The 18,457-nt window shown below is 40.1% G+C and overlaps 2 protein-coding genes across 7 annotated transcripts in view; both read left to right on the top strand.

The window, feature by feature from the left end:
- The first annotated feature begins 465 nt into the window (after positions 1-465).
- Positions 466-12,095, top strand: psmd2 (proteasome 26S subunit ubiquitin receptor, non-ATPase 2). The gene is made up of 21 exons (XM_058634589.1): positions 466-627; positions 1,849-1,905; positions 2,006-2,170; positions 2,540-2,661; positions 2,843-3,067; positions 3,155-3,313; positions 3,435-3,579; positions 3,807-3,867; positions 4,005-4,151; positions 4,373-4,479; positions 4,691-4,818; positions 5,037-5,124; positions 5,227-5,389; positions 7,273-7,374; positions 7,535-7,686; positions 7,796-7,879; positions 9,077-9,245; positions 10,218-10,312; positions 10,396-10,522; positions 10,639-10,757; positions 11,435-12,095. Exons 1-21 carry the CDS (start codon positions 526-528, stop codon positions 11,627-11,629), a joined length of 2,712 nt encoding a protein of 903 aa, XP_058490572.1. The 5' UTR covers positions 466-525; the 3' UTR covers positions 11,630-12,095.
- Positions 12,096-14,282: 2,187 nt separating this feature from the next.
- Positions 14,283-18,457, top strand: part of LOC131462335 (eukaryotic translation initiation factor 4 gamma 1-like) — a 52,308-nt gene continuing 48,133 nt past the window's right edge. For all 6 annotated transcript variants that reach the window (XM_058633445.1, XM_058633441.1, XM_058633440.1 and 3 more), the window contains exon 1: positions 14,283-14,376. The gene's annotated coding sequence lies outside the window, so the exon portion shown is untranslated. The remainder of the gene's footprint in view (positions 14,377-18,457) is intronic.

Below are 18,457 nucleotides of genomic sequence, written 5' to 3'. Positions count from 1 at the left end.
TATATATATATATATATATATATATATATATACATATAGAGTATATATAATTAAATGGTTATACATTGTGAAATACACAATTATAAATATTATATTATGAATATTGTATATGAAAAATGCATGGGATGGACAAAATAACTTTTTAAGTGTCACTAAATAACTCTTCTTTAATTAAACCTAATTGTTGGTGTAATAGAAGAATTTGAACATATTTATAGTAATAGTATTACTAGTAATAGTATAGTAATAATAGTAATTATAGTGATAATTTAATTGTTTCTGACACACATAAATTTATATATTAATATTTAACATTAAAAAGCCACAAAAATAAACCTGGTATTTTTCTTTTGAGATGTTTAATTGACAATAAAACCTTTTGAATCCTTGAATCTTTTACATGCCACGCCAGCAGGGGGTGTTACAGTAAAACCCGACTACACATTGTAGTGGAGAAGAAGAAGCCGTTCTTCACCGGTGTTCCTCACATCCTTTAGCAGATTGATAGTTCACAGAGCTGCAGCCATGGAGGAGGCAAAACAGAAAGAGAATAAACATGCTGAAAAGAAAGACGAGAAGACAAAGGACAAGGAGAAGGATAAGAACAAGAAAGAGGAGCAAGAATTGGTGAGCGAGGAGATTTGTCTCATTCCGGTGTTCGCTAAGTAGCGTCAGTGGCGATATTTTGCCTTAGTCACTGTCGCTTTGACAACATGGTTGAGCAGGCCGAAGTCAATTCCTTTCAAAATATACGTCAAATTGACACGAATATAAATGTAGTTGTTTGTCACGTAATTTTTCGTAATTCTTCCTCTTGTATGCGTTTTGGTTCTTTTAAAACTTGCGGATAAAACTCCCCTGTTAGCTCACTTTAGCATAGCCTAACCCGATCGGCAAGCTAATGTTAGCTTGCTAGCTTTAAACGCTGCTGTCCTCTGTATTGTCAGCGTTAGCTTTGCCCTCGCAAGTGTATGTGTGTGTGTGTGCACCTAGTTAGGGTTAACATAAGGCGACATATCAGCCAACATGAAGTTAAATTAATTGTCACATCGTTCTGTAACTCTTGCCTGTCTTTATGTGGCACATTGAAGTGAGTTAGCAGTTTCGCTCAGAGCCGTTAGCCAATGCAAAAGTGTCACTTGTCTTGTTTGTCTCATAGTAAATAAACATGTTAAACCCATTGATGTATTGTAAATGTAATTGTATTATTGTAGTCCACACATCATTTTTAGTAATAGCTGCGGTTGTATACATGTCGTGTTTACACGGTTTGTTTGGTAATTACACTATAAATACTGTAATATTAGCCACACGTTGCTGTTAAAATTGGGCTGCATTCATTATTGGTTTGGCATGCATCTAAAATATCATTACGTTATGTTCCTCCATCTCTGTGCATTTCAAGGCTATAGTCATTACTGAAACACCAGTTATTTTCAGAGTCAATCAGCCTTTTTTTCTCTTTTCTTTTTAACTACATTTCTTTAATGCGGCTTTTATGTTGTGGATATTTTCTGGTATGTAAATTGTAAATTGAATGTGCATTAACAAAACACATTTGAGAACCTAATTTTAAGGAATTGGACACACTGATGGGCAGTTTACATCTTATTTTGCAGTTTTACAGATAAAAGTGATAATAAATATTTAACAGACTTGGTTACAGTAAAAATAGGTGTTAGGTGCAACCTCCCTACTACATTTCATCCATCGTCTACCACTATACTCCACATGAGGGTCGTGGGGTTGCTGGTCACAGAGACATTCACTGTCACATTCACACTTGCAGTCAATTTTAAGTGACCAATTAAACTTTAGTTGCTTAAACTTAAATTCTTATTATTTCAGTCTGATGAAGACAAACAGTTGAAAGAGGATCTGGAGATGATGGTGGAGAGACTTGGCGTGAGTATTAGAATTACTTATTTTTTCCTTCTGTATTATGTTAATTTTCAAAATTGCTCACCTGGCCAAAAACCCCTCACAATCTTTTGCATTTTTGCAGGATGAGAACACAGAGCTGCATCGTCCAGCATTAGAAGAGCTGCGTAGACTAATCCGCTCCTCAACCACCTCCATGACCTCAGTGCCAAAGCCCCTGAAGTTCCTGCGCCCACACTATGGCAAACTCAAAGAGATCTTCGAAGGCATGGCTCCTGGAGAGAACAAGGTAACGCTGTGCTACTGCCAAAAATTTGAAAAATTCCAGTGTTGGCACATTTTGAAGACTTCGAGCAGCCTCCACAGTAATTTGAAGAATTGAAGAGTCTTTTGTTGTGTTTTTTTCTGGGACACAATAGATTTTTTTCCCCCTCAAGAATAAAACAATTGTTGTTTATGCATGTTTATGTGACATCTGTTTTAAAACCGAACATAAGAATTTGTTTAAAACGGTGATTTGATGGCAAATGTATAATCAGACAAACTACATCATAGTCAAACACATTTCTTCAATTAGTTCTATGAATCATAAAGCAGTTTAACTTGTCAAAACTCTGATATGAAATCAAGTTCCAACTGTAGATGTTTGTATTTGCAGTGTTTCTGTGCTGATGTGGTGTCAGTGCTGGCCATGACAATGAGCGGTGAGAGGGAGTGTCTCAAGTATCGTCTGTCGGGCTCGCAGGAAAAGCTGGCCTCTTGGGGACATGAATATGTCAGGTAATACAACAAATTACAAAGGGCATGTCTCATTGGTGCAGCTGTAAAGAAAGGAACAAATGTTTTTTATGGTGTGGTTCACTACATACATTATAAACTTGATTGGTGTTGGTGAAATCTGGTGTCTTTTTTCACTTGCTTCATTTTTGAATGACAAGTCTTTCTGTCCATCATCTTCCAGGCACCTGGCAGGTGAGGTGGCCAAGGAGTGGCAGGAGGTGGAGGAGAATGACAAGACCCAGCAGGAGACACTGTTGAAACTCGTGAAGGAGATTGTGCCCTACAACATGGCCCACAATGCTGAGCATGAGGCGTGTGACTTGTTGATGGAGATCGAAAGGCTGGACATGCTCGAAGACTACATTGATGAAAATGCTTATGGAAAAGTCTGCCTCTACCTCACTAGGTATGTTCAGGGTTTACAGTGTTCACAAACTCTGTTTTCAAGTTTATGAATTTAAATTTCACTGAAACTTCTACACCCCCCACCCAGCTGTGTGAGTTATGTCCCTGAGCCAGAAAACTCAGCACTGCTTAGATGTGCCCTGAACATCTTCCGAAATTTCAACCGTTATCCCGAGGCCCTGCGACTGGCCCTGATGCTCAACGATGTGGAGCTGGTAGAAAACATCTTCACGTCCTGCAAAGACATGTGAGGACTATTAAACCTTTGTTTTCTCTTAGGATGGTTATTGCAATCATAAAAGGTATATAGTAAAGTATGAGCACACTACCATTTGTTTTACTAACTTGAATACTTGCTCTTTTGCCAGCGTCATCCAGAAGCAGATGGCCTTCATGTTGGGTCGCCATGGAATGTTCCTGGAGCTTAATGAGGACGTAGAAGACTATGAGGACCTGACGGAGATCATGTCTAACGTGCAGCTAAACAGCAACTTCTTGGCCCTGGCCAGAGAGGTAGCTGTCTTTCTGTCTTTTGATTGATTTAGAAGTAGAATGAGTAAAAGACTGATTGCCAGCTTGAGCCAAGGACAAAAGAGATGAATGATTTCTTTTTCTTTCTTAAGTCAGCAAGTGTGGGTTCATAAATTTAACTTTCTGAGGTTTTTTTAAACAACGTTTTGGTCTCACACTTCAACAAATTGACTCTGTTATTAACAACTCACTCATCCTCTCCTCACCAGTTGGACATCATGGAACCCAAAGTCCCAGATGACATCTACAAAACACACCTGGAAAACAACAGTGAGTTCATATGTTTGTATAAATGCTGCATTTTGTGATTCGCTTGCCACTGAACTAAATGCTAATGTCCTCACCACTGATGGTGGAAAAAAACACAAATCTGTCTTGGTGTTTGACTTCTTTACTCTATGTGACAGGGTTTGGAGGCAGTGGATCCCAGGTGGACTCTGCTCGTATGAACTTAGCCTCCTCCTTTGTGAATGGCTTTGTCAACGCAGCTTTTGGACAGGACAAGCTGCTCACAGATGATGGCAACAAGTGGCTCTACAAGAACAAGGATCATGGTAAACGAAAGCACAAACAAATAAAGGAATATCCTTTATTATTGTATTTATTTTAATACGCCAAGTTCACACTAGAGTCGTGTGATCACTGTGTTATGGGCTGGTGTTAAGTTTCAGTGGGTCTCTGTGGCAACCATATTATTGGGCTGAAGAGAGTCTGGTCTGATCTAGGAGATCCCTATTTGGGTTTTTGTTACTAAAAATGATACAATTGTCCTCAGGCATGTTGAGTGCTGCAGCCTCCCTTGGTATGATCTTGCTGTGGGATGTTGATGGTGGTCTGACCCAGATTGACAAATACCTCTACTCCTCTGAGGACTACATCAAGGTAAATTTGAGACTACACGACAGCTTTATCTAAAATCCACAAAATCAAGATGGAGTACTAGCTTTTCTGTTTACCAAAAGTTTTTGTATTTACTTGTTAACGGCAACAGTATTTCTGCATTTACTTTATTTTTTGCGGCTTTTTAAAAGAAAAGGCTTTATACATTTAATGTTTTTGTCTGAACTCTTGTGTCATCTGTCTCTGTGTGTAGTCTGGTGCCCTCTTGGCCTGCGGCATTGTAAACTCGGGTGTTAGGAATGAATGTGACCCAGCCCTCGCACTACTCTCTGACTATGTCCTCCACAACAGCAATGTCATGAGGATAGGATCCATCTTTGGGTGAGGAGATGGTTCATGCAAAGATTTTTTCCAAAATATCCAAGGCAATTTTATCTATGCTCTAAGTTGTAGACATACATTTTTATTGTTTTTACTTGCATGTCTCTTTATTTAAACTCATTTTGGTGTTAACCTCCGAGTTTCTCCTGTGGGATCAGTTTGATGTAATATTGGCACTTTGTGGATTGTAGTCCTGATCCTCATCGTCTTGTTTTCAGACTGGGCCTGGCCTACGCTGGCTCCAACAGAGAAGATGTTCTCTCTCTGCTTCTTCCTGTTATGGGAGACTCCAAGTCCAGCATGGAGGTAAGGGTGCATCAGTTGTGTCTACGCTTTTTTCCCCCCATTCTATTCAATACACACAGTACAGCTTTGCTAAATTAAAATTTGCATGTGTTTCATCTCCAGGTGGTTGGAGTGACGGCGATAGCCTGTGGTATGATCGCTGTAGGCTCATGTAATGGCGACGTGACCTCCACCATCGTCCAGACCATCATGGAGAAGAACGAGCAGGAACTGAAGGACACATATGCCCGCTGGCTGCCTCTGGGCCTTGGACTCAACCACCTGGGTAAGTAAAGGGGTAGTTCAGGTTTATTGAAGTGTAGTTGTATGAGATACTGACTGATATGGGGAACCAGCTTGAGACTCGGACAATTTCACTGAAAACATGGCTGTCAGTGGGGACCAGTGATGGGCAGTAACACGTTACTGTAATCTCATTACTTTTTTCAAGTAACAAGTAAAGTAAGGGATTACAATTGCAAAAACAGTAATTAGATTACTTTTACTTTCCCACAGGCAGGCTGCATTACTGCATTACTAAACCATGCTTCTGTTTGTGAAACTGTCTCATGACAATCACATATGAGTGGTGCGACATCAGTGGTAAACAGCAGACATGTGTGTAGATCAACTAGAGATATATAGATTATATAGAATAGATTGATATTGAGCAGCGGGTGCAGGTGCCATTACAGCTCCTCCGCACATCTCTACTCTGGGGTCAGACGCGACCGCAGCCGGGTGAGTGTCAGTCCAGCCGTTGAAAATACCCGCTCTGAGGGGACTGACGTTGCCTTGATGCACGAGTACCTCCGTGCTACCTTGGCAAGCCTGGGAAACCTTATTCCATTCACTTTCCACCAGTCTGTAGGGTGGAGGAGCCTCCCTCAGAAAGTTCTGAAGTTCTGCTTCGATGCCTGCCTCGCATTGAGTGGTATAATGCTCCCCAAGAAGTTGTGTCATAGCGGAGACCTGGGACTGGGAGGCTGCGACTCTAGTGTTAGTGCTCCCCTCGTCCGTGTCAGATAACGCAGGCTCCTCGTCTCCCAGCCACTGGGATAGCCGCCCTACCGATCTCCACTGACTACTCAACACAACCTGCATTATTTTTAATGACCGGCATCAACGAAATTCATAATGATCAATTAATTGATCGTCGCTTAATTATGCCCATCCCTAAAGCCGGCACAGGAATGTGAAACTCATTGAAAAAAAACCTGGATCCCCCACTGACATGACCGCTGCGGTGACCACATCTAATTCCACCGGGCAAACCTCCGACGGCCCCGCTCCTGATAAACAGGTCGAAATAGACTTAAGTGACCGGACTTAGTGCCGCTGAACTGAAGAAGCTCGTCGCTGGCTATGTTGTTGAGGTCAGGAGAGACTTTGATTTTAGTTATTTTCTGTATATTTCTGTATTTTATTTACATATTAGAATGAAGGAGTATAAACACAAAAAATAATTTTATTTTATATGCTGGAATATGCAGAAATATAAGTTAACAGAAGAAAGATATAAGATGGTAGATAAAATATGGTAGAATGTAGGAAAATGTGTGTAAATGTTCTACAAATTTCTTCAAGTCTGAGACTGTTGCAAATAATTTAATTTTTTCTTGATGCAGTGTGCACACAGTTAAAAAATTTTAACTAATAAAAAAGTTTCATTTCCATTTTAAATGATGGAATATGCAGAAAGAATATAATTAGGCTGAAAGGTCTATTGCTTTATAGCGTATTCAGGTTGTGCATCATGTTTTTGAAAAGTAAATGAGTAAAGTAATTATTAAAGTAACAAATTACTTTTGAAAATAAGTAATCAGTAGAGTAACTGGATTACTTTCTTGGAGAAGTAATCAGTAACCAATTACTATTTCCGAGTAATGTGACCAGCACTGGTGGTTTTTAATAATCCCTTTGGGGCATGCACAACATAATCAACACTGACTGTCGATACAACATATAACCATACTTAATATATACTGAACGATAAATGAATTAAACTCAAACTTTAACCTGATAGAATCTACATGCACAGCTGTGTTAAAGAACTTCAGGTGAATTGCAACATGGTGATTTCACCTGAAGTCATTTTGTGTATGAAAAGAAGATGTTTTTGATGTTTATTGCTTTAATTTTTGTGTTTGTGTCCTTCACTGTCCCCAGGTAAAGGAGAGGCAATTGAGACGACCCTGGCAGCTCTACAGGTCGTACCCGAACCTTTCCGCAGCTTTGCCAACACACTAGTGGATATCTGTGCATATGCAGGTCAGTTTCACAGTACCATCTCCAAAGGGGATTCATTTATTTGGACATGTCCCACACTGCTTCTTTTCTCTCTCCATCGCCCCTACAGGTCAACCATATACAGCGCCACTTCTGCCCGTTTACATGACTCGGTAATAATTTGTCTCTGCCTCCATCTCAGGTTCTGGTAATGTGCTTAAGGTGCAGCAGCTTCTCCATATCTGCAGTGAACACTATGAAAACAAAGACAAGGACAAAGAGGAGGACAAGGACAAGAAAGATAAGAAGGACAAAGACAAGAAGGACTCTGCTGCTGACATGGGCTCCCATCAGGTAAATTCTAACCTGTAATTATCCTCATAAATCAATTGTTCTGTCACTATCAGCTGTGTTAATGGATGAGTTTGGAAGAATGACTTATTTTTAATGTCTTCCTGTTTAGGGCGCAGCTGTTCTTGGTATTGCCCTGATTGCCATGGGGGAGGAGATCGGCTCTGAAATGGCACTGCGAACATTTGGACATCTGGTTAGTACTGCTCACTGTCTGTCATGTGTTATTGTTTTGTTTTTGTTTATATCTACTGATCCACTTCTCTAAACCATATATGAGATTCTGAAACAATGATTACTAAAAGGAAAGCACATGCACCAATCAGTGATAATTAAGTTAACTGTTGTATTAACCCAGGGCTCCAGACTGTGACCAAAATTTGAGACAGTAAATCTTACATCTATTCGCGCCTGTGCGACTAAATTTGCCAGTTCTTTTAATATAAACTTGGCCCGAGGCAGAAATGCTTTGCGTCGGAGTGTGACTACTGTTACAACACACAGCACTGTGTTTTGATGCGGAGGATGGGAGCAGTAATGCCGCAGCACAGTGAATGACAACCACACCATACACGGAAGTACAAGAGGAAACGTACAGAACGTAGACACAACGGAGAGAAGATGGCTCCTAATGCAAAAATGGTCTAAACAAACAGTGATGAGGGAAGAGGAGGCAGCCTGAAAGCAGCAGCTAGTTAGCTGCTAGACATGCTGGCATTCCTTTGTTGCTGTGCTTTCATTAAACCTCCGTGCCGTCAGAGCCGCAGTGGAAAATATTGCATGAAAGTGCAGAGCACGACTGAGTTCTGAGCATGCGGATACGTTTCCTTCATTTTAACCACACATTTGTAGTGTTATTTAAATGTAATTGCTTTTTTTTATTTATTTTTTTTTATTTAGATTTTCCAACACCTTTTTAAATGGGCAGTCAAAAAAACTGTTTATATAAAAATAATCCAGTTGGTTGTTTGTTTTAAGAGACATTTTATTTTGAAACTGTGAATTTAAAACGGCACATTGCAATTCCTGCATTTCATAAATATCAGTAATGCAGTGAACATGGAAAGGAAGTGTGAATATTTGCATTTTCAGTCAATTAACAGTGTGCCCCTAAATCCTCTGCTTGCACTCCTAAAATTATAAAATTATACAAGTAAGTCTAGAGCCCCGATTTAACGCATCCTTACTACACACCAGTAGTGAACACACAGACCAGGTGCAGGAGCAGTGGGAGTTCTTGTATCTCGTTCAGGGGCACCTCAGCCCTTGACCTGTCCTGGATTTTGTCTGGCAACCCTCCAGTTACAAGGCCAATTCCCTTCCACTTGCCCTAGTGTGTTTGATTGATGTGAACTGTTTTAATAATGAACTTTATTTGGTCTTTATTTCTTAGTTACGTTATGGTGAGCCCACCCTGAGGCGAGCAGTACCCCTTGCCCTGGCTCTCATATCCGTGTCCAACCCTCGCCTCAACATCTTGGACACCCTCAGCAAGTTTTCCCATGATGCTGACCCCGAAGTCTCCCACAACTCCATCTTTGCCATGGGCATGGTGGGCAGTGGTAAGTACAAATCTAATGTAGTATTACATAAGATAATTGTGGGAATGAAAATCCCTGTTTAGCTGTAAAATATAAACTGATTGAATGTTTATGCCGACAACACATCTTAGCCACTTGACAAGAAAAACACGGTGTTTAAGCTATGTTATGCGCGTGTAGCATAACACAGGACATCTCCGCATGAATCAAAAGCACGTAGCCATAACTACGAAAACAACTCCGTTCACACGGGCAACTCTTCCATCCTCATTTGGAGCCAGACCTCCTCAAAATTAAGCTTGTGCTAAAGCGATAACCAGCACTATAGACGTGTTTTTAGCATCGGACTTGGACCTTATTCAGTGGTGGAAAACCCTGGATTTAAGCATTTAATTAGTGTACTGGAACCATGCTACACAAAGCCAAGCAGCATGCATCTTACTACAAAGGTGTTGCCTTCCATGAATGAGAATGTTATTGGAGGTCAGAGGTCAGATTTAGTGACCTTAATATCAGATGTTTGGACCTTCAACACAGAGCTACATGACTCTCTCTATGACTTCTCTTCTTTTTACAGTTAGTTTCCAGTTGACTGGTTTTTGTTACATTCATGTTTTAAATACATTATTTAAATTTGGTACATTGAAAACAAACGATGGACATTGTATCACTCATGACACCATGTAGACAATTGAAATGGGAATCTATCATGACATGAAATCAATGATCCTAGACTAAACTAGAAACTAGTCTAAAAATGGCAACACAGTATCTTCTCTACTTAGTGCGTTTCAGTTTCCACATTATTTTTTGACTTATTATTTACATATTGAACGCTGACGCTGTGAAACGACTACTTGCAGCTTAATGCACTTTTCCTTGAAAACTAGAAGGTGTGTGTTACATGTTAACCAGGCACTTGATTCCATTCTCTATGAAAGAGCCTCTAGTGTCAACTTTGTGAACCTATGACCACTTTTTCCATTTCCCCAGGCACAAATAACGCCCGTCTGGCCGCCATGCTGCGGCAGCTGGCACAGTATCACGCCAAAGACCCCAACAATCTTTTCATGGTCCGACTGGCCCAGGTGGGTGGCAACACAAAAGGCACTCTGTACCAGACAGTACAATTTGAGCGACTATTGACTCTGTGCTGCTTGTGCCTCCACAGGGTCTGACTCACTTGGGCAAAGGCACACTGACACTCTGTCCTTACCATAGCGACCGGCAGCTGATGAGCCAGGTTGCCGTTGCTGGATTACTCACTGTGCTTGTTTCCTTCCTCGATGTCAAGAACAGTCAGTTTATTTTCCTTCTGCTGCTCTCCACTTCCACACACTTAACATTGAATTTGAATATGTGTGATCTCCCTGTGCTCATATACCACTCCTGCATTTCTTTGTGTGTATTTCAGTAATCCTGGGGAAATCCCACTACATTCTGTATGGCCTGGTCGCAGCCATGCAACCACGTATGCTGGTCACATTCGATCACGAGCTCCGGCCACTGCCTGTGTCTGTCAGAGTTGGACAGGTAAAGCATTAAAGAACTGAAATGATTATTTATTATTTGTAAAATAATTTCCTCTTGACTCAAAAAGAAAAGGATTTTATGAATGAAAACCATTTTCCTGAACTTACTCAAACGTCCCTGTAAAGCAGTAGATTTCTGGTCGATCTCACCACATACAAATGTGTTATGAGTTTTGCCAAATTTGAATGGTTATAATAATCCCTGTGAATGTGAAAGTGCCAGCCTCACGATGCACATTTTGTGAACTAAGAGCCCTTAGAAAAGATTTGACATCACTGGGTCGAAACATTAGCTCAGTAGCTGTGCAGCTCAACATGTCGTGGGTGACCTGGTTCTGGTTCTGATGAGTCAGAACAACAAGTTCTACCTTGTTGGCGTCTGCTGAACACCCAAAAATCACCTTCAACTAAAGACACCACAGTGAGAAGCGATACCTAACCTTTCCCTGTGCCAGTCGTTATTATCAAAAATAATCCAGCTGGAATTTTTAGGCGTGTCTAAAATATGAATCTGTGACGCTGCTTTGAGCAGTTTACACTGTTGAAAGATCCTGAATGTGAAAATAAAAACAGTTTAACAACTCAATTTATTACACTTGCTTTGTCACATGTTCTCACTAATCATTTTCTAATATGTACAATGGGCTTGAATCATGAACGTCTATGATCTGTGTGCAGGCTGTGGATGTGGTGGGTCAGGCCGGCAAGCCAAAGGCCATCACAGGTTTCCAGACTCACACCACACCAGTGTTGCTGGCTCACGGAGAGAGGGCAGAGCTGGCCACAGAGGAGTACCTCCCCGTCACCCCCATCCTAGAGGGCTTCGTCATCCTCCAGAAGAACCCCAACTTCAGACCCCAGACTGCACCTTAGGCTTTTTAGCCCATTCCTCTTCACCCTCTCCCTCTGTGTGTAAGAGTAGCCCCTCTATGGCTCTTGGAAGTTGTTATATTTAGTTCTTTACCGATGGGCTGAAAAGAGTGCTTTGTCCTCTCACTGTCCTCTGTGGCCCAGTTCCAGCAGTCATTAAAAATGGATTGGTTTGGGGTCACAAAGAGGGTTAAACTGGGACCTGGGACTGGGACCATCCATTCTAAATATATGGTTCTTTACACTGCTCTAAGTTTAATCCAACTATCACACATGTTCCAAATCTGCTGTTTTACTGTCTGGGGGGGGAAACTGTTCATCACCCTCCTCTTTGTTTTGTTTCAGTCATCAGTAAATGAACAACTGCCCGGACATTAGTGCTTCACACTCACTTTGTTTTATTTTTTTACAGTCATTTGTTTGTAATTACAACATCTAAAAATATGTATTCCTCTTTTTTTTTGGGCGGGGCGGGAGGGGGGGGGGGGGTTGTTTGTTACAGTACTGTTCATGGTTGAATCAATAAATAAATAAAAAAACTGATCCATGTTGTAGAAATGTGATAACTGTGTGATCACTGATTGACAAGCAAAGAATGTAATGTGGCTGTAATAGTAATTTAAAGCTGCGGTGGGCAGGATTGCTCGAAACACAATTTACTTTCAAGACGAGCACAAACAGAAACTGAGTTGTTGCCGGTGCTGGAGCAGTAATTGTTCTAAAAGAATGCAGTGTAGGTGTAGTGGAACAGCTCGCTCCCTTCTCTGTGACCACATACTGTAAATGCTGCAGATGTAAACCGAGGCCAGTGGTGGTGCACATGTGTTGGATCACCTGAGGAATTGTAATATAAAAATAATAGTCTTGCCTGCTGAGCATTTTAAATGATGCTGGCTGCAGGTTCTCCACACGGAGGAGCCACTTGGGAGGAAGACAGTGTTTCAAATGGACACTCAACTGTATCTGCACCCAAAAAAAAGTACATGGTATATTTGTGTCAGTAATGAATGACTGTTAGGATCATTTAGATTTACATATATTGTCTTTGATCTGACAATATAATAGTAATACACATGCCATTAAGAGCTAAGGTGCAACATTGACAATGTCAGATCAATATCTTAAATGGTATATATTACTATCTTTCAAGGTAAAATAAAATAATGTACACTTTCATCAAACTTTTACAGATAAATTATAACCATATTATACATGTGGCTGGCAGACAAATGTTTAGCAGCACAGTTCAATTCATTATATTTTTTCAAATATGAACCAGGTTTAAACTTAAATTCTTCAGACACTTGATTCACCTCATCAGTCCATTGATTTTGTTATTTACAGACTTGTTTAATTGAGTAGATTTCATTTTGTGTCCAGTAGAAATCTCCAATCCTAAATGTGTCTTTTGGAAAGAGATCATTTCTTATTCTCCACTAGGAGGCGGTTCAGCGTGCAAGATTTGGGTGGAACTAAAAAAACAAACAAATAGATAGATAATTATTCCAATGTTTTTTGTTTCTTTTCTTTTCGAGGATACAATCACAAATGTATGAATAGTTTTCCCCAGAATGAGCCATTTATATTTACATCAGGAGCAGGTCTAACCCTAACATGTTTTGAATAGACAAACTAAACATCTTTTGAGATTCAGTTCCAACTGTGGACTGCTGTAGGTTATCTTACATAGTTGGGAGTTAAGGGTGAGAGATATGCAGCTGCAACATGCATCCCACATACTGTGCCTCTAAATAAAATATCTGTCATGTAGCTTTTTGTTATGAAACGATATTCAAATATACAAACAACATGACACTTAGGTCAAGGCGTTGTAGAACATAAAAGAAAAGTATTGTATTGCAAATTGCGAGTATTAATCACAAAGTAATAAAGTAAAATGAAGAGGTCCAAAATTGACTCACACTAAATGTACTGTTTGCTTTAATAAATTAATGGTATTGATTTGTGAATGTTCATTGTTTCAAGGATTAAAAATTACATTGACAAGAAAAATCATTTGTACAACCAGGGCTGCAATAATCGATTAATCCGTCCATAATTATGTCGTTTAATCGAGTTATAGTTTGGTCCAGAAAATGTTGATCAGTGTTTTTCAAAACCTGAAAATGATGTCTTGTTTTTTTCCACAAACCAAAATGAGTCAGTTATAATTATTTCTTTGTTATATGGAGGAAAGAAACCAGAACATTTTCACTTTTAAGAAGCTGGAAATTCAGGAAACTTGACGAATCATTTTCAATCGATGAATAGTCGAGTAATTGTTTCAGCCCTAATTACACCTGTAATGCAGCGATCAGTCCATAAATAATACATATTTTGAGGAAAAGTTTTTCATGAATGGAGAAATGTTCAGCCACAGAGCTTCACCGTACATCCATCAGCATCCAGCAGTAACTAAAACTTAACCAAGTGACTGAATGAAGCTTGTGTGAATTCCATTTCACGTGTTCCCGTCGATCATTTTTGCTTTGGGAGCTGTGGGACACAAATATATGTATTATATACATTTATTATAATATAATAGATATTTCATTCGCAACTTTTTTTTTAAGTTTTGGATATAAAATAAATCGTACAACTTAGTTCATATACAGCTCAGCTGGTCCAGTTAAGATTGAACGAGATTACTGTAACAGTTTCACGTGATGGGATTTTACCGGAATTACCTTGCTACCGGCTTCCGGGATGATTTTCCGTCCGTCCGGCTCTGCGGACTCAAGGAGAGAAAGGTAACGCCACGGCATTGAGCTCTTTTTCTTTTTAAAATGCTAACGTTTGTCGTGTAACCGTCATGTTGCTGTCACACAAAGACTCTGTGTAAGTTTAGCTTTGAAACCCAGAGACGTCGCTGTCTGCGGGGACTTTCTTCACTGCTGTTCCTGCTCTGTCTTCTCACGGATTAGCTAGCTAGCTCGCGGCTAGTAGTCCGTGCTAAGGCGACGTGGGTGTTCTTCTTTCTCCACTTTAGCTGCTTTAAATTAGCGAGTTAACACCGCCACGGACCGCCTATCTCAACTCTTACACCGACGTTTACAAACATGTTATATATACAGACTATGTCCGAATGTCGTATATGTCACGTGATGAACAGACTGTCGTGTTAGTATGTTGTTGTTTTTCGCCGGTTAGCGTAATTCATGCTACAAGCTACTACTGCTAGTTGCTAGCCAGTGTCACAGTGGGCTGTGTACAGTCGGTGGTAAGTGAAATAACCCGAGCTTTGTTTTGACCTCGTGTCAGTGGATCACCAGTTAGTGCTGGAGCGTGTTCACTCGTGTTAACCAGCGAATGTGTCAGTTGTTAATAAAGTGCATACAATAACGCGATACTTGAAGGTAACGTGATGAAGAGAGAGTTAGTACCAGCAACTCTGCATCTCTAGAATATGGAAAGATGTTTGAAAGATACTAATTAAGCAGTGGCTTAATAATGTGTAATTAATGTAAGTGACAGTAGGGTATGTAAGCTGTCAAATGCGTACATATCGACACCTATAATGTACACAGTGGGATTATGAGACTCTGGATAAACTGGGTGACATCAAACCGATTTGACAGGGCAGTTGTTTTTAACCTTGAAGGGTTGGTGTGTGTGTGTGTGTGTGTTTTGGGTGAGGTGACAGGTCGTAGTGCCTTCAGGTGAGCTGGAGTAGGATGTCATGCCTCTTCGTTAAAGAAACGTGTTGTAAATGCGTGGTGTCGCAGTGGTGATGCGCTGTTGCTGTTGAATGGGTTGTTGAGCTGTTGTAGCTGACTCAGTGAGTGTGTCGAGTCTTTGAATCAGTGTTGTCACGACACCGCACGCAGTTCTGCCTCAGTGCTCACACGTCGCTAACTCAAATCGATAGGGTTGAGTTGCACATTGAGACGAACGCAAGCGCTAACGAGCCATTAGCTTGACAGTGATCTAGGTTTATTTTCCCATTCATTGACACGGCACGTTTTTCAGACTCCTCGTTGGTGTCTCACTGAAACGTCGCCGGTGTCGTTGTGTTTTATTCTGTATGAGTTGTTGTTGTTGTCATGGCTGATGTCGGTGTGGCTGGCATGAAGCCGGCTGCTATGATGTGCATCGCGCCAACAGTCGGAGAAACCACGTGGTCAATCCAGATTGGGCCTAGACAGGTTAGCATCACGGCTAACGGCACATCGCGTCACAGTGCAGCACGTCTCTCCACACCCTCATTTGTGAGGATTATCACGCAGGAGGTACGTGTTAAACACAATCCCGTGGACATTATTGCTGTGTCAGTTGTACGCTGTGCGCGTGAGTAGACGCGCGGACACGCCCCTGTGTCACAGCACAAGTGTCCCACACTTTCAGGCAGATGACACACCGGTGTTGTTGCACTGAATAACTTCGGCTTGGTGTATAAACTAGTTGTATAAACGGCGCTTTATAATATTAGATTGTTTGTTTAGAGGGCGGCTTCTTTTTTAAGTTGACGTTGAAGCCTTTTCGATGATCCCGTCACCCTCCCCACTGCCGCTGCAGGCACGCGGTAGGTGTTGAGGACTGCAGACATGTGACCTTTGCTGAAAATGTGGGTCCAAAATGGATGCTCTTTCCTATGCATGACACACAGCCACAAGTCTAACGTGAATAGATTGTATTTTTTGTTGAGGAAATTCTTTATCAGGAATTACAATATGAGGTTTTTAACAACATCATTAAACTTTAAACAAAACACAGTACATGGGGAACATTGTGCTCTGTAGCTCCATATAAAGACCCACTTTTCAGAGATGACAAGCAAATGTGACCCAATTCACAATATGAATCATAAGAACAAATGTGTGCATCATAGAAAGTTTCTGACTATTTTTACTGCCATTTTGTTTAACAGCTAATAATGTATTGAATAGTTAAACCAGCCATCTAGTGTCTCAGAATGATTGCTATAGATAATTAAGAATTTGTAAAGTGATGTGTCATATTCATAAGAGTCGTAGTGTAGTAATAATATATTAATTAGTCTTTGTAGAGATATAATTACTACTGTGGTGTTATAATGGATACTTCTCTTCAGTCTAATATTAAGCAATGGTCACAGAAAAGATTTAGTGTGAAGGAATGAATCTTATGAATCATAAGACAAATGCATGACATTTCCGAATCAGGTGGTCACATTTTGTCTGACATAAGGACACTAGTACGCAGAAGCTTCCTGTTGTGAGAAGTGGAGCCTTGAGTCTGGGTGTGCGTGGGTTTTGGCAGAGTGTTGGTTAAGCAGAGGGACATGACGGAACAAGGCTGCACTGGTGCAATGCTGGAGCCAAACATTCACTGCCCATGTGTGCACGATCCATCCTTCTCTGTTTAAAATGTCCGACTGAAGCCACATTTTCTTTTTTACGAGCTTGTCATATGGGTTGGAAAAGTCATCTTAGAAGAAACATTCTGTATCAAGTTTTGACCAATGTCTGTGGCAGAGGGCAAGCTGACTGATCTGTAAAATCTGTTGTTATTGTCAGTGTTTAGTTTTTGATTGCACACACACGTTGTGTTTAAGGATGCTAGAATGTCTCATGTGGTTTATCTCACATTGTGCTTAATATTTTAAAGCTGTAAGAAAAATTTGCCTCAATGAATTACCATATTACCAGATGGGAATTTCATAGTCAGATTCTATTTAGTTGAATCTTTGGAAATGTTGTAGAAATTAACCCATCCATGGACTAAAATTAGGGTATTTGATCCTGATCACTTTCCTGTAAGTTGGTAGAATACTCCATACTGCAAAAACCCTCAGCTCGTATACATCACTATAGCACCTTTCTCTTAAAGTGATTAATAGATCGACTGTTGACAGGAAACTAGGGCTGAACAATTTAGAGCTGCAACTAACGATTATCTTCATAATCGATTAATCTGTCGACTATTTTCTCGATGAATTGATGAATCATTTGGTCCATAAAATATCAAAAAACCTTAAAAAATGTTGATTTGTGTTCGTCAAACTTGGAAATGATGATGTTCTCAAATGTCTTGTTTTTTCCACAAACCAAAATGATTAACTTTTAATGATTTATTTGTTCTCCAGAGCAAAGAAATGAAGAAAATACTCACATTTAAGAAGCTTAAACAATCGGAAATCTTGTTTTAATCATGAAAAAAGCTTTGAACCGATTAATCGATTATCAAAATAGTTGTCGATTAATTTAGAAATCGAATAATAATCGATTAATTGTTTCAGCTCTAGAACAATTAATCAAAATTGTATCAAAATCACTCTACAGCCTGCTGTGATTTTCAAATTGCAAGAGGTGCAATATTAAGTCAAAATGTGCATTGTCTGGATCTATACACATCTTATTCTACAGACTGAAGAGAACATCATGTTTTTCGAATGATGATGTAAAAATGACCATTCCCTCTGGTATCACTATTCATATCGTGACCGCAATTCCTGTTAAAATAATCACAATTAGATATGTGTTCAAAATCGTTCCGCCCTTCAGGAAACATCATCTTTGAATTATCATGTATTTGATTAAAGAAGGTTTTTTGAAGTGTGGTTGTGTAAGGCAGTGTACACTCCAGAACAAGTTTAGAATCTGCTTTTGTACGTTTTTTTTTACATGTGCACATAACCTGTGTTTTTGGAGCCCTAAAACGCTGTCTTTGGAAAATGGGTCCCACAGTGTTTTTATGTACACAACCTAGAAGCGACCTTGGGAAAACAGTGATGTTATTGCCCCACCTATGTAACCTAAGCCTTAACCCCTGCTAGTTTTATGTGCATGCTCCACGTCTTCTCCAATTGTGTTGTATCTGTGGCAACTTTGCAGTGCCACATAGAGGCCTTGC

Source organism: Solea solea, chromosome 7 (genome assembly GCF_958295425.1).
Source record: "Solea solea chromosome 7, fSolSol10.1, whole genome shotgun sequence".
NCBI lineage: Eukaryota > Metazoa > Chordata > Actinopteri > Pleuronectiformes > Soleidae > Solea > Solea solea.
Note: the sequence above shows the minus strand (reverse complement) of the source record. Positions and strands in the feature narration are given on the sequence as shown.